The following is a 16,300-nucleotide window of genomic DNA, read 5'->3' on the forward strand; positions in this document are numbered from 1 at the left end:
CACTCAGTCCTAAGCACTAAAAAGGGAGGAGGGAAATCTACCACAAATGTGAGAAGACATGGCTCTGATGTAGGAACAGTATCTCAGAAACCAAAGGAAGAGGGTTTTAAAAAGAGGAAGGCATGAAAAGGAGCAAATCTGGAGAACATTTTGATTGTATTTATTTCTAATTTCATTTGTCTTTGATTTAGGGAGAAAGCCTACATTTCATTCAAAATGCAGTAAAACTAGTTGTTAAGGAAAGCTTTCCTTGTGTTTTGAAAAAAAATATGTTTCTGTTGTATAAGATGCTACCCTAAGAAAGTGTGTCTAAGTAATGTGAACATTATTAATGTCAGAAAGTTTATTAAAATCCCTATGTAAAAATATGACTATAGGCCGAATGCCAGCATGGAGAAAAAAATACAGATAGTGAACTTACTAAATACCTACATTTTGCTGCAAACAAGAAATGAATTGTTTGGCTGATACACAATCATATGTCTTTTTTCTGTTCTACCAGAGACCATTAAATAATAGTATATTTGAATTTCATAAGTAGAGTAGGTTTTTCACCAAGAAGGCAAGTTCAGTGTTCATTTGCCAAAACATCTGCAATCAAAGCAAAAGCATGATTTAAAACAGCCAAAATTTACCTTTTGAAACTGAGGTAATGTGTATGTATATATAGTTCCAGACCATTATCAAGGAAATCGTTCACCTGTATAATTATTTTCTGTTTTATTCCCTAAATATGATATCTGGCTAAAAAGGGAAAAGAGAAAAGAAGCTAACTTAATCTGACCTGGTCTTTTGCTTCAGAGACCAATATCAGTGACAGGAGAGGCATGGTGGAAGGCATACCAGCCTTCACAGAATAAGCTTCATCTAGCCTCCTCTTAGGTATATGACCTTGGGCAGTCGTTAACCTTCCCAGCGTCACTACCTTTATCTGTAAAGTGGGGATGGTAACAACTACATGATTCTCAAATGTGAGAATTAAATATTTTTGATAAAGTACCACAACTATGAAGCTATTCTTTAGACAGAAGGAAAAGCATCCCTTAAGTTTTTATCTTAATGGTCATTTTTTATTTGGAGTATTTATAAGCATCTCTTTATAAAGTTTATTAATTTTTTCTATAAATAGAATGTATTATTTTTTAAGCAGGAAACTATTACTCAAAATACCTCAAGTAAATAAAATAGTTCAAAGGTAGGTTCAGCTTTTTTCACAGCTCAGAAAAGGATCAATTGTTGCATCAAGAGGAAAATTTGACAAGATGAATCAGAAGCCTTAAAATAGTTTTCCATAAAATTATATTTCTAGGGGTTTATCCTAGGAAAAATAATCAAATATGCATGAGCCATAATAGTATTAGCCATATTATTTCTAATATTGAAAAATTAGAATATTGAAATATCTAATAATAGAAATGATTAAATTATGGGCTATTTAATCAATTAAATCCTGTTCCCCAAGAATATTTGAAGCTATGGGAAAATATTCATGTTACAGTGTTTAGTGAATATGACAAGATATGAAAATTTATACTCTAATATCTGAATTTTATTATATAACATTCTATATATTATACATTCATATATATATTCTTTAAGATTTTATTTATTTAGTCATGAGAGACACAGGCAGAGGGAGAAGCAGGCTCCATGCAGGGAGCCGGATGTGGGACTCGATCCGGAGACTCCAGATCATGCCCTGGGCGCCACCTAGGTGTCCCTCACATATATGTTCTATTTATAGATGGAACACACACCTACATAAATAGACTACACACATACATATCTAAATTAAATAGTCAAAGATGTTTTTTTGTATGTATCGGGACACATGTTTAAGAAAGACGAGAAGGATGGGATGTCTGCCTTTGACTCAGGGCATAATCCCAGGGTCCTGCTTCTCTCTCTGCCTGTGTCTCTGCCTCTTTCTCTGTCTCTCATGAATAAATGAATAAAATCTTAAAATATTAACTGTGATTATTTCAAGGTTAGATTACAGGTGTTTTCCTCTGAGTTTTTCAAGTCCCCTCTCCTCAAAAAATGATGCATTCAGAAATATTTTAAATATATATTTTTAAAAACATCCCGCATATTATTCTCTCTTTATATGTAATGATCAGCACTGATTCTTATATTATTGTCTCTCAGTCTTTTTGGTAGTCTGAATGTTCTTTTCTAATAGGTTCTTTAGGAAGAGCTCATAGGATCAATGTGCCCCGAAATTTGGCAAATGTTAATAGTTTGTTTGCAGTTTTGTACTTAGAGGTCAGTTTGGATAGCTATAAAATCCTGGACTCATATTTCCCTTCCTTGAGTATCTTAAATTTGTTAAACTATTTTCTTTGGGCAATAAGAATTATTGAAAAATCTAGTGACGATCTTGTTTTCTTTTCCTTATTGGTGACTTGGCTTTTTGGCCTTGTTAATTTTTTTTAAAGAGTTTTACCTATTATATGAGGTTAGCCCATGGTTGGCCCTGCTGAAATTGTTTTGGTATATTTTCAATGTATAATTTCAAGATTTTTTTAATTTTAGGGAAGTGTTCTGGAATTGCAGTTTTAATGTTTATTTTGTTCTATTGTTTGGCATTCTTCATGATCCCTATCATATTTATATTGGGTTTGTGTGTGGTGTGAGAAGGTTGGCTTTTGTGTGGATTACTTTCTATTGAATGTTTTTAAAATCCCTTTCACCATTTGAGGTTTTTTTTTTTTCTTATTGTAGTTCAGTTGACAGGGTTATATCAGATTTGCATGTACAACATAGTGATTTGACAGTTCTACACAGTACTCAATGCTTACAATGATAAATGTACTCATCATTTGTCACCTTATGATGTTATTACGATATTATTGACTATATCCCCTCTGCTGTACTTTTCATCCCTGTGACTTATTTATAACTGGAATTTTTACCTCCAAATTCCCTTCATCTATTTTGCCAATCTCCTCATCTACCTCCCCTTTGGTGACCACCAGTTTCTTCTCCATACTTAAGAGTCTTTTTGTTTTGATACATTTGGAAATATATTTGAAAATTATATTTTTTATTTTTATTTTTTAAAGATTTTATTTATTCGAGAGAGAGAGAGAGGCAGAGACCTAGGCAGAGGGAAAAGCAGGCTCCCTCCAAGGAACTCGATGTAGGACTCGATCCTGGGACTCCAGGATCGTGCCCTGAGCCAAAGGCAGACATTCAACCACTGAGCCACCCAGGCATCCCTATATTCTTTTTAAAAATACTACTCAGTCTGCATAATTTTTTAATGTGGAACATATTTTGTCCACATCTGTTTATTTAACTTTAGTAGTGGTCTGGTAGTAACTACATTTCTTAATAAATACACATACACGTATGTATATATATATTTGGCATATTATGTTAGGGACTATACTACTGTTTTTTTTTTTTTTTATACTACTGTTAATATTACTGGCAAGTGAGGACTTTCCAGTTTGCAATGATATTAATTAAAAAATTGACAAAATAAATTCCTTTTATTTAAAGATCTGAGATGCTCAATTCATTTTTAGGCTATTTTAATACAGCCACCATGAACTATTTGGTTAAGCCAGCAATTGTTTTGAAAATTATTATATTCAGTATTATTTATATGAAAATTATATTTCTCAGAAATTAGCATGACATAATTTTTAAGCCAAGCACCAGTTATTGTTTACTGTCAGTTAACATAGTTTTTGTTGCTGTGATGGGGATGATGGCCTGTCAGCCTTGGGAGAGCTACTCCTTGTGTCGACAGTAATATTCATTTCCGGTCATTAGGAGCTCAGAGTAGCATTTCTAACCAAAGACTTACTAGGAATTAGGAGAATGGTACTTCACCTCACATTAATTTTCTTTTGAGAATTACATAAAAGCTGTTTCGTATAGTTTGATATTTTATCCTGCTTTTTTGTAGAATGGAAGATGGTGAACAATAAGTAAAAATGAATCAGGTGCATTGAATCATTGAGATTGGTAGACGGTAGGTAGAAAAGGGTGCCCATGCAAACCTTTAGCCAACGTAAAAGGCGACGTCAAGACAGAATTGATTCCTGAATGTTAGGTCTGTCTCATTCGTTATGCTCTGATAAGTGGTGATTATCAAGTACCTGTTACCTTTTCTATCCACTTGAATAACATTTTGTCTTAATGTGCCTTTAAATTTTTCTTAGAGGGATTCTTTCTTAAAATATTTTCTTTAGGCACCAGAGAAAAGCTGATTCATGCTATAAACAAATCACAATTACTTATGAAAAGCATCTGATTGTTAGGAATTCATCATAAATTCTTTGTCAGTTTCAACATATTCTCAATGTCAGCAAAAATTTTTCTGTATCTGGCAACATGGCCAGATCTCAGTTTTGCTTTATCTTCACTTATACTGGTTTTTGATAGGATTTACAAAACACTGACATGAGTTAAAGTGGAATTAACAGTACACAGAATTAAGAGCAAGGTCCCTGCTGCTAACTTGTCAAGCAGAGGACCAGCCTCTGGCAAATAGGCCTTTCCTTATTACCATCCTCCAGAAATCTTTTCACGTGCATCTCCTTCAAGTAAAGTGCCTTATTCAAAAACTAGCTATTTCTGCCTTCCTCTGAGTTTCCTATCTCTTATAATCATCATTCATTTTTCTCACAGTGGCCTTGCTCCACCACTTGTTCTCACCTGTCTCTGACTCCTACCTCTGAGATAGAACACCCCATCTGCTGTACATTCCTGGAATCAGGCATCTCTGTCCACTGCTATTGTCTGTGCTAGTGGGTAATACTGGTAGAAACGAGAGGTGATAATTCTAGCAAGAGGATAACTAGAACATTCTTCTAATCATAAAATTTTAGGGACACCTGGGTGGCTCAGCAGTTAAGCATCTGCCTTTGGCTCAGGGCGTGATCCCAGAATCCTGGGATCGAGTCCCACATCGGGCTCCTGCAGAGAGCCTGCTTCTCTCTCTTCCTGTGTCTCTGCCTCTCTGTGTGTGTCTCTCATGAATAAAAATACTTTTTAAAAAGCATAAAATTTTAATCTAAAAATTACTCATGAATGGACCAAAGTATGAGTCCATGACTGAATTTTATGTGAACATACATATAATTTGAATTCCATCCAGTTCACTCAAAAGTACATCTTTTGTTCCGGGAATGCATTACCCAAGGGTGAATGTTTGGCGAGGGAGGGGAATATTATCTTCAGCAGTTTTCATTAGTGTTCTCCCCTCCCTCATTCTTTTATGTGGAAAGATTACATTTCCTTTTATCTAATTTAAAGTTGCTATAAAGACAGGTCAAAGCAAGTCTCCTATTTCTTTCCCATCAGATTGTCTTTTTAAACTCTTCTTACATGGAAATTCTGGAGGTGCCATGATCTAAGTGTTGTAGGAGAAACAGACAAATGTTTATAGTTAAGTATATGAAGAGTAAAGAACTTAATTCAAATGTAAGATAAAAATGTAAGGTACACATTTTCCCCCTACATTTTACCATCTATGAAGAATATCAGTGGCGTCTTCTGGTTAATTGGCAACATTTTTCTTTCTTTGTGATGTATTAAATAATACCGAATTTCTGACAGATGGTGGCTTAGGTTTGGTGACATATGGTAGCAGTATAAGAGGTATTGAGGTAGCTGAGAGAGGAAGGTGATTAATCATGCAGTAGTCACAGAAAGTTTACTGGGAGAATAACCAAGCTTGGTTTTGAAGAAGGAATAAGGAATAGATTTTTTTAAGGAATATAGAAGGGAAGGACATTCTAAGCTTAGTAAAGAGCAAGTCAGAGGAGATGTGAGAGACTTGGCATGTGCAAGGATTAGCAAGTCATTTGGCATTGCCACTGAATAGTAACATTTGGAGATGTTGGGAAAGCATGGAGAGATGAAACTGGAAATGAGGGATCGAGCCAGGTCATAAAGAACCTTGGGATGTCATTAGGGAGCTTGGCTCTCCCTCTTAAGCAGTGAAAATACATTTTAGCAGTTTTATACAATGGAATTAGATGACTTCATTTGTTTTAGAATGATAATTCTGGACGTCAGGGTTTGTATAGACTGGAGGAGGAAGACCCTAGAAAGGTTAAAGGCTTAACCTACCCATGAAAGCAGGTTAAAAGGCTTTCATGGGTAGTGTCATGAGCCAGCACCTAATGAATTAAGGCAGTGACCGAGTGGATAGAGAAGAAAAGACATATATAAGAACTGTTTTAAGAACTAGAACCTATAGGAGTTTGTGATTATTTGGCTCTTCAGAGTAAAGAAGGAGGAAGGGTCTAGAATGAGCCTAGTGATGTCAGCAACCAAGATTAAACTCTACAGGAATAAGTCAGGGGTAATGGAAGAAATAAAATGGGGTAAATTCAAAGAACTAGTCATTATGGGGTTACTTGAGGCTTAAGGCACTTGTGAATCATTCAGGTGTGTAATTCAAGTTCCGAAGCTCAGCAATGGGGTGAAGTGTGAATGAGATAAAGATGTAGTAGTAAGTAGCTTATGAACAGCTCTAAAGGCTTGGAGAGGAGGAGATATCCCAGGGTGAAGCTGTGGGGTGAGGAGAAAGCAGAGCCAAGTGGGGAACTTGGAGACACCGCTATTTAAAGAAAAGAGGAAGAGCCAATAAAGAGACTAAGGGACTGAGTGGAGCAGAGAGGATGGAGGAGCAGGAGAGGTCACGGGAGCCAGCCAAAAGATGAGGAATGAAGTACTGTCAGCTTCAAGGCAGGGATCAGCAAGGAGTTGCCTCAAATAAGGAGGACCTCGCCAGGCATAGTGTCAGCGGCTGGGGGCTTGTGCAAGGTTGATTTGAACAGATGGAAACGTGCCTGCTTGAGAAGGGAAAGGCAGGGTGGAGATGGTGCTCTCCAGAAGCTGGCCAAGAAGGGAAGACAGTAGCAACATAAAAACCCCCAGAAGTGAGGAAAGGTGGGGGAAGAGGTTCGCACACACCTGTAGCCCCATGGGAGGGAGCTGTGGAGGAGAAAGAATGAGGTGAAGATGCTGAGGATGGAAGCCCACACCAGAGAGGAGTGATCTGTAATAGGAGGCTACCCAGCTCTTCCTCTGAAGACTGACGGAAGTTCTCAAATGACCCACAGGGCTCCCAGACCCATCTTAGTTCATGAAGGTTTCTGGAAATAAGATAGGGAGGAAGGAGCATGGAGGAGAGAGGAGCCTCCTCAAGCTCCAGCCAGTGCCTCCAGGGTAACTGCGCGTCTACTCAAGGTCAAAAAATAAAGAAGGTTCTTTTCCTTCTTAGAGAAGCTCATAGCCAGACAGAAAAGCGGAGGAGAGATAAAATGAACAACCTGATTGAAGAGCTGTCTGCAATGATCCCACAGTGCAACCCCGTGCCACGGAAGCTGGACAAGCTTACAGTTCTAAGAATGGCCGTCCAACACTTGAAATCTTTAAAAGGTGAGTTTGGAAAAGGCTCCTGCACTTGGATTTGCAAAGTCCTCCCTGTAATCGAGGTCCCGGATTCATTGGTTTTGCTGTTGGTGGCTATTGAAATTCTGTACGGATGTGTCTTTCAACTTTACAGGCATCTGGGGTTTTGTTGTTTGTTTGTTTGTTTTTGGCTTATAGGCATCAATTTCGAGGCTTGCTCATATTCTGTATGTGGAGAGAATACTAATCTGGGTATCGAAAATCTTGGTTTCAGGAAAAGCTTTATCTTAAATGCATGCAGTAGGTCTCTCCATTTGTGTCATCTTCAATGTCTTTCATCAGTGTCTTAAGAGTTTTCAGAGTACAGTTCTTCCACTGCGAAAATTTATTCCTAGGTATTTTATTCTTTTTGATGCAATGGTAAATATGATTGTTCTCTTAATTTTCTTTCAGCTAGTTTGTTAATAGTGTAGAGAAATGCAATGGATTTCTGTATGTTGATTTTGTATTCTGCAAGTTTACTGAATCCATTTATTACTTCTAATAGTATTTTAGGGAGTCTTTAGGATTTTCTATATGTAGTATCTTATCCACATAGAGTTACAATTCTCCTTCCTTACCAATTTGGGTGCCTCTTCTTCTTCTTACCTGATTGCTGTGGCTAGGACTTCTGGTACTATGTTGAATAAAAGTGGTGAGAATGGACATCCTTGTCTTTTTCCTGGTCTTCGAGGAAAAACTCTCAGCTTTTTCCACTAAGGATTAAGCTAGCTCTGGGTTTGTCATTTATAGCATTTATTATGTTTGTTGAGTTTTTCTGAATGTTGAATTTATCAAATGTTTTTTGATAAATTTAAAATGCATCTGTTAAAGTGATCATATAATTTTTATCTTTCATCTTATGATGTGTATTATGTTGATTGATTTGCAGATACTGAACCATCCTTGCATCTCTGGAACAAATCGCATTTGATCATGGAAAATGATCCTTTTAATATATTGTTAAATTTGGTTTGGAAATATTTTGTTGGGGATATTGGTGTGCTGGTATATCGGTCTGTAATTTTCTTGTTTTGTGGTATCTTTGTTTTTGGTATCAGGGTAATTGGCCTCAAAGAATGAATTTGGAAGTTTTCCTTTCTCTTCTATATTTTGGAATGATTTGATAAGGGTAGGTATTAGCTCTTTAAATGCTTGGTAGAATTCAACTGTGAAGCCATCTGACCCTGGACTTTTGTTTATTTGGAGTTTTTTTATTACTGATTCAAATTTAATTACAGGTAATCAGTTTATTAAGATTCTTCCTGATTCAGTTTTGGGAGATTGTAGTTTCTAGAAATTTATCATTTCTTCTAGTTGTCTAATTTTTTTGCATATTTTTTATAGTCTTTTTAAATCTCTTGTATTTTTGTACTGTTGGTTGTAACTTCTCTTGCATTTCTGATTTGATTCTTTTTCTTGAGGAATCTAGCTAAAGTTTAAACAATTTTGTTTATTTTTTTAAGTTTCTATTTCATTTATTTCCACTCTGATCTTTATTATTTTTTTCCTTTTACTGACTTTGGGTTTTGTTTGGTCTTTTTCTAGTTCCTTTAAGTCTAAAGTTAGATTGTTTGAGATTTTTCTTCTTTCTTAAGGTGGGTCTGTATCACTATAAACTTCCCTCTTAGAATTGCTTTTGCTGCATCCAAGAGATTTTGAACCTTTGTTTCTATTTTCACTTGTCTTCATGTATTTTTTTCTTTTCCTCTATGACTTCTTTGTTCACCCACTGATTGTTTAGTAGCATTTTTTAATTTGGCCTCCACACATTTATTTGTGTTTTTCTAGTTTTGGCGGGGGGGGGGGGTTCTTTTGTAATTGATTTCATTTCATAGTGTCATAGTCAGATGTTTGATTTCAATCTTTTTTAAACTTCAGTCTTCAACTTATTGAGACTTGTTTTATGGCCTAACATGTGATCTATCCTGGGGTGTGTTTCATGTGCACTTGAAAAGAACTTATATTCTGTTGGTTTTGGGTGGGATGTTTTGTGTATGTATCTCTCTGTTAAGCCCATCTGTTACAATCTGTCAAAGCCACTATTTCCTTATTTTCTTCTGAGTGATCAATCCATTGATACAAGTAGGATGTTAAAGTCCCCTACTATTATTGCATTACTGTTAATTTCTCCCTTTGTCTGTTAATGCTTGCCTTACACATTTAGCTGTTCCTATGTTTGTTAGATGCCTATTTATAACTTTGATATCCTCTTGTTGAATTAATGGCCTCTCTCTCTCTTGTGACAGTGTTTTAAAGTCTATTTTGTTGATATAAGTGTTGCTACTCCATCTTTTGCTTTGCTTTCACTTGGAGTATCTTTTTTCATTCCTTCAGCCTGTGTCCTTAGCTCAGAAGTGAATCGCTGGTAGGCAGCATGTAGTTGGGTCTTGTTTTGTTATACATTGAGTCACCTTATATTTTTTTATTGGAGCATTACATTTATTTGCATTTAAAGTTATTTGTGATAGATATATGGGCATTTAAAAATTGTTTTCTGGTTGTTTTTGTAGTTCTTTTCCATTCCTTTCATCTTTCCCTTCCCTTGTGATTTGAGGACTTTCCTTAGGGTTATGCTTGGATTTCTTTGTGTATGTATTGTAGGTTCTTGGTTGTAATTACCATGAGTTTCATATATAATATCCTAATTGTATAGTAGCCTACATTAAGTTGATGGTCTTTTAACTTTGAACACATTTTAAAAACGCTACATTTGTACTCTTCTTCTCCACATTTTATATATGTCACATTTTACATCTTTCTGTGTATCCCTTGACTAATTCTTGTAGATATTATTTTACTACTTTTGTCTTTTAACTGTCATACTAGCTTTGTAAGTGGTTGATCTGCTACCTTTACTGTATGTTTGTTTTTACCACTGAAATATTTTTCTTTCATAATTTTCTTCTAGTTATGGCCTTTTCTGCTTAAGAAGTCCATTTAACAAAAAATAGAATCTTTAAATCACCTTCCTTGGATTTCTACAGGTGGTAGACAGTGACTCCTATACTCCAACCAGCTAGCTGACTGTGTGCAGATCTGGAGAGTAGACAGTGGGGAAAAGAAAGTACAGCCTTGATCCCTTCAGTGCCATGCAGAACAGCATAAGTGTGGGATCTACTCAGCAGGCTTCCTTTTGGGAGTGTGACTCGAGGTCTCGTTTTCCTAACAATCCGTTGTGAAACAAAATTCTCTTTTACCCACAACGGGATCTTGCATAAGCTGTTTGCAATAATTCTCTTGAACCTTTTAGCCATGAACATTTGCAGGCCCAACTGAGGTCATTTGATTGCAACTCTAAAGTTACCCAACAGTTTTCACATTCGCAGTGCCGAGGGAGGAGGACCTAAGGGAAAAGTCATGAATCCATCAACTAATTCAGCAAACAGGCACTGAGCATCAAGTAGTTTCCTCTCTGTGCTGGGAACTTGAAAAGGAAGGAACGAGATCTCTGTGCTCTTGGGGTTCACAGACCCAGGAAGAGATCATTAAAATCCAGGGTAATAAGTGCTACAGTGGAAGCAAGAGTGAGAGAACAACAAGAGAAGTTCAGTAGGACAATTTACTATCTAAATCCAGAGCAGATTCCTTGGACCAGAGCTCAGGTCTTTGCCATCGGCCCTTCTGAGGGGTCAAGGACTCATCACAGGTCCTGAACATACCCTTTGGTCGGTGCTGCCCACAAGTGAGAGGACTTAAGGCAACTGGGTCTGTCTGCTTTCCAGTGCACTTACCGGAGTATACCACCCAACTTGCTCCACAAAAGCCAGGACACCAGATCAACCAGAGGGCTGCACATGGATCATGTTATTTTGGTTCTTACATAATGATAGAAGGATGGTGAAGTGAATTTTTACACTATGCTCTAAACAGTGCTTCTCAAATTATCGGGGTCAGGGACAAGTGTTACCCACCCCCACCCATTATAAAATAGTTATTGAAAAAATGATCATGGGCTGGGGCACCACCACAGTGTCACATTTACATAAAAGTGTCTAAAAATGCTTGTTCTTAATTTTTTTAAAAGATTTTATTTATTTAATCATGAGAGACACAGAGAGAGGAGGGGGGGTGGGCAGAGACACAGGCAGAGGGAGAAGCAGGCTCCATGCAGGGAGCCTGACATGGGACTCAATCCTGGGACTCCGGGATCACACCCTGGATCAAAGGTGGCACTAAACTGCTGAGCCACACGGGCTGCCCTTGTTCTTAATTTCTGTACTCACCGGCCACAGTTTGCTGATGACACTGATCTGCAGACCATGTCCTCCAGAGAAACTGTGGGTATTCCGTGTATGCAATTATAATACTGGGGCTCAGTATTGGGGTACAGTGGTGCATGCATGTAGGTCCCAGAGGAGACCTCCTGGGTTCAAAGCCTGGCTCCCTGACTTACTAGCTCTGTGACTTACTCAAGTAATTACTTAACATTCTAATCCTCAACTTCCACATCTATAAAATAGGGATAACGCATTTACCTCATAGGATCATTGTTAACAGTAAATAAAAACACCTATAAAGGGCAAGCGCGGTGTTTACTCACGGTGCAGGTGGGGGTAGGAGGGGGAAGTGTTACTGTGATTTTCATCATTTTAACCTAATGAAAACTGTGATAAAGGTAAGCGATCACATTTCCTTGTTTGTTTTTGCCATCAGAAATCTGCTAATCCAATTTGTTATCCCTCATTGGCACAGGTACAGACTATCACAGTGAGTGTTTTATTAACACACCTCACCTTGGCTCAGCTCTGCCCCTGCCCACCCCCCTCATCATTTTCTCCTTAGCATGTCCTTGCTTACTGTTGGGGCTCACCCATTCTGGCCGGTTCACCCTGACAGGAGTTCCCCAGCATACTTCTATCAGCCTTGCTTCAGGCCAGACAAGCAGATGTCACTGTCTTGCTCAACTTGACTTATTGCTCTACCCTGGCCTGGAACTGAATCTGTATCTTTGGGCTCTTTCTCAACTCCCTCCACAAGGTTGCTGTGTAGTAATTAGAATACCAAGAAATCACTTGAGGGGAATTCTTGGAGGCCTACCTAGAAGGTAGATTCTGAAAGAGAATTTCATTTGTTTATGCCAGGCTCATAGGGTGCTATCAGTCTGAGAAGACTTTATCAAGTAAGACCATGAGGGTTTCTGCTTTTCTGGGGGTTTTCCCACCACCACGTAGGTATTTTGTGAGTTTGGGCTGCAAATCCATCCAAGGGCCAATTTGTGATTAAAATGTCCCAGGGTGGAGAAGAGAACAACAACAAAAACCTCCTAGAGTATTAACCTTGTTTCTCTTGCAAAAGCAACTTTTCTTGCGGGCCTCCGGAAGACAGGCTTGAGGTTAGGGAAGTTGAGAAGTATAATTCAGGGAAAATTATTTACCTGTGAATCAGCTTTGCCTGGAGGGTATCTGAGGGTAGGGCATCCTCCGGGAGGGCATCTGGGCTTAGTGGACTGTCCCTTGCGCCCCCTTGTGGCCACGAAGGGCTTTCTCCTGTCGAGGTCAGTGTATGCCTTCAAGGCAAATGTGATTTGGTGCCTCTCTTACTCCTCTCAACCAAACTTTTAACTAGATTGTGACCTGCTGGTTCCTCATGTTGCCAACTGTTCAGTTAGAGACTTTTATTAGAATACAATAAGCTCTGTGCTAAGGGCTTAAAATGATTTCATTTATATTTTATACATTTTTATATTTTATCAGATGTCTCTATATTATTAAAGAGCCATATGGAAAATCTTATGAATCTGTAGAAGTGGTTTAAAGTTCTACAGTCTTCCTATTTAACATAATTCACATGATTTTTTTTTTTTTGAAGTAGGCTCCCAGGGATGCCTGGGTGGCTCAGTGGTTGAGCTCAGGTCATGATCCTGAGGTCCTGGGATTGAGTCCTGCATCCCTACCCTATGCGGAGCCTGCTTCGCCCCTTGCCTAGGTCTCTCATGACTAAATAAATAGAATCTTTAAAAATAAAAAAATAAAATAAATAAATAAAGTAGGCTTCATTCCCAGCATGGAGCCCAACATGGGGCTTGAATTCACAGCCCTGAGATCAGGACCTGACCTGAGATCAAGAGTCAGGTGCTTAACCAACTGAGCCATGCAGGTGCCCTTGATCAGTTTTAAGAAGCTAACAAATTGTAGAGTTAACTAGATTCTTGAATATTGTTGAATATTTTTCTAGTGTTATAGAAAATATATTTCTCTTTTTAAATATAGCTCCTACTGTCTACACATTTAAGTATAAGGGAATAAGTGGTTCCAAGAATGGACAGTATAAAAGCAGGACATGTTAATCTAGGAACAATGAAGAATGATTACAATAGTGCTAAAATACCATCTCCAATGCAGCAGCAGCAGTGCTCGTTTTCCTTGAGCGCTTACTATGTCTCCAACTCTACTATATTTTCCATAACTTCTGGACTTATTTTTAGGTATGACAAGTTCTTATGCAGGAGATAATTATAGACCTTCATTTATTCAGGATAATGAACTGAGACACTTAATCCTTAAGGTAAGTAAAGAGTTCTTTTTGTCTAAGCTATATTTGTCCTTTCAATTTTACCTGAATGGGAGGCGAATTTTCTTCAGTTTGCTTCCTGCTGTAAACACACATACTACACTATATTACCCTTAATACAAAAATAAATTGCACAGGTAACCATGTCTTAGCTGATTAGAGTGGAGACAGAGGATAGGCACTTTCCAAAGTATGGAGCAAAACTTGTCTTTAATCCTAAACCAACACTGCGTACTGCATCACCTCCTACGCCATGGGATCTGTTCCCCTCCATCACCATCTCCTTCAAGGCCATCTACTTTGTATCTTACTCCTTTAGGATCCTGTTCTCTGCACATTAGCCAGTTACTGCTTACTGAGCTATTAGTTGATGCTTTGACATTTCTGTTTTCATTTCATATGCATGGGTTTTCAGATTCACTCGTCTAAAGGTTTATTTGACGTCATTGGCTTATCCTGCCCCCAGGAGGTGATAAAAGTCTTGATCTTGTTATGACTCGTGGGCTTTAAACTGTAGCATAATTAAACAAATATTCTTCATATACATATGTACTTTTCCATTTTTCTTTTAATTTTTTAAAAACCTCTTCTTTGATTTCAACATCTGAATTTAGATATAATATTCCTGATAGGAATGTAGAGGAATTTTTTGAAGATCAAGATTTTTAAAGTTAGTAAAATGTACAGTACACTTTGGAAGCTTTCTCACCAATCTTTAAGGTTTTTTTTTTTTCAGTCATAATTTAATACCAGTTATGCCCTTAAGAATGTCTTCCTAACTCACTTCATGTTTGTTTCCAGTTAATCAAGGAAATGTCCAGTGGAGTGCTAGACTCATCCCATGTCCATATGTATCCATTTCCATATAGGCTGCTTCAGAAGGGATATACTGGAAAGATTTCAGTGGGAGTAACTAATGTTAGAATCTTTTAAGTTTGGTTTTAAATGAGTGATACATTATTCAAAAAGTATATTATAGGATGTCTTCTCTTTTCCTTGTCCCTAGTCTGCATGGTCCCTTCATCTCAGGACATCCTCGGGTAATTGTTATTGATGTGTTTGATATCTTTCTAGTTTCTATATATTGTATAAAATTTGGTATATGTCATTTTTGTATTGCAAAATATCTCAACCAAATATTCCATGGCTAAACTTCCCATGTCAAATACTAGTTTAGACTGAGATTTAATTTGACGTTCTTCATATAGGAAAATTTCCTAATTTTACTAGCTCTATGACCACTCTTGCCACAGTAATTTTCACAGTATCTGAATATGTGTAAGAAAGACATTTAAATGTATTCACTTTTATATTTTTAAATCCTAGACTGCAGAAGGTTTCCTATTTGTGGTTGGATGTGAAAGAGGAAAAATTCTCTTCGTTTCTAAATCAGTCTCCAAAATACTTAATTATGATCAGGTATCCAAAACTGAGGATATTTTTCCACACGATGTTTAATCTTTTTGAACATGTATTTCTGAGTTCTCTTCCTGAACCCTATCTTCCCCCTGGGTTATGGGTTTAGGCTCTGCTAGGTTAAAACTCCCCCACCTACCCAAAGAGATGGAAAGATGTATGGAAAGAGTATGGCTTTTGATTACCGATGAGGGTGTTCACTATCTGATCTCCAGCAAGTTATTTGATTTTCCTGAGCTGTAGCTTTAACTTATGTAAAAAGGGGAAATGTCTTAAGATGTAAAGACAAAACAGCTGTCATATTTGAGATTGTCTGAAAAATGTTAGTTGTCTGTTTCCTCCAAAGACAGCATTATTATTTTTTTAGCATTATTATTTATTATTAGGCTATATGCATTGCATAACTTTTGATCTAAGCTCTGGCAACAAACTCTAAAATTAATCCTTTATTTAACTAGCTTTATAATCTCTTCCTGAACACTATTTGATTTGCACTAGTTACTCAAAAGCCATAGCTTTTATTTTATTATTATTGTTATTATTTTAGCTTTTTATTTTATTAGTAGTAACTAATACTAATCCAACTAATACTAATAGTTCCCATTAATTTCACCTATAATCTCCCCAAACATGAAAATGTGGGAGACATAACATTCACAGATAATGAGTTAAATAACAGAAGAGGTATTACGAGCCTCCATACAAAAGGAGTAAGAACCAAATGAATCATGCAACTGATTGTAGCTACAGAGGAGACACAAAGGCAGAGTAAGACTTTATTGTTCTATTTCTGAACAGGAGAGAGAATATCACACAGAGATAACTTCCGATTCCGGATAGCACTTAAGTTCCAAATTAGTGAATCCCGTCCCACTGGGCACTGACCTAGCATTTTAGATCATTCGAGAGACATATTGACTACTCAGGAGGACTTTGGAATCCCTACATATAG

The 16,300-nt window shown here is 37.2% G+C and overlaps 1 protein-coding gene across 11 annotated transcripts in view; it reads left to right on the forward strand.

Moving 5' to 3' along the window:
- Nucleotides 1–16,300, forward strand: part of ARNTL2 (aryl hydrocarbon receptor nuclear translocator like 2) — a 112,894-nt gene that overhangs the window by 48,956 nt on the left and 47,638 nt on the right. For 7 of the 11 annotated variants that reach the window (XR_005984864.1, XM_041736076.1, XM_041736083.1 and 4 more), the window contains 3 exons: nucleotides 7,250–7,407; nucleotides 13,847–13,926; nucleotides 15,259–15,351. Coding sequence is in view for 10 of the 11 variants with exons in the window: in XM_041736076.1 (XP_041592010.1) it covers nucleotides 7,250–7,407; nucleotides 13,847–13,926; nucleotides 15,259–15,351 (331 nt within the window). In the remaining variant the exon portion in view is untranslated. Of the gene's footprint in view, nucleotides 1–6,634; nucleotides 6,928–7,249; nucleotides 7,408–13,846; nucleotides 13,927–15,258; nucleotides 15,352–16,300 lie in introns of those variants that run through there. The other 4 variants (XM_041736082.1, XM_041736084.1, XM_041736086.1 and 1 more) reach the window with 4 other exon arrangements.

This window comes from Vulpes lagopus, chromosome 21, assembly GCF_018345385.1.
Source record: "Vulpes lagopus strain Blue_001 chromosome 21, ASM1834538v1, whole genome shotgun sequence".
Lineage (NCBI taxonomy): Eukaryota > Metazoa > Chordata > Mammalia > Carnivora > Canidae > Vulpes > Vulpes lagopus.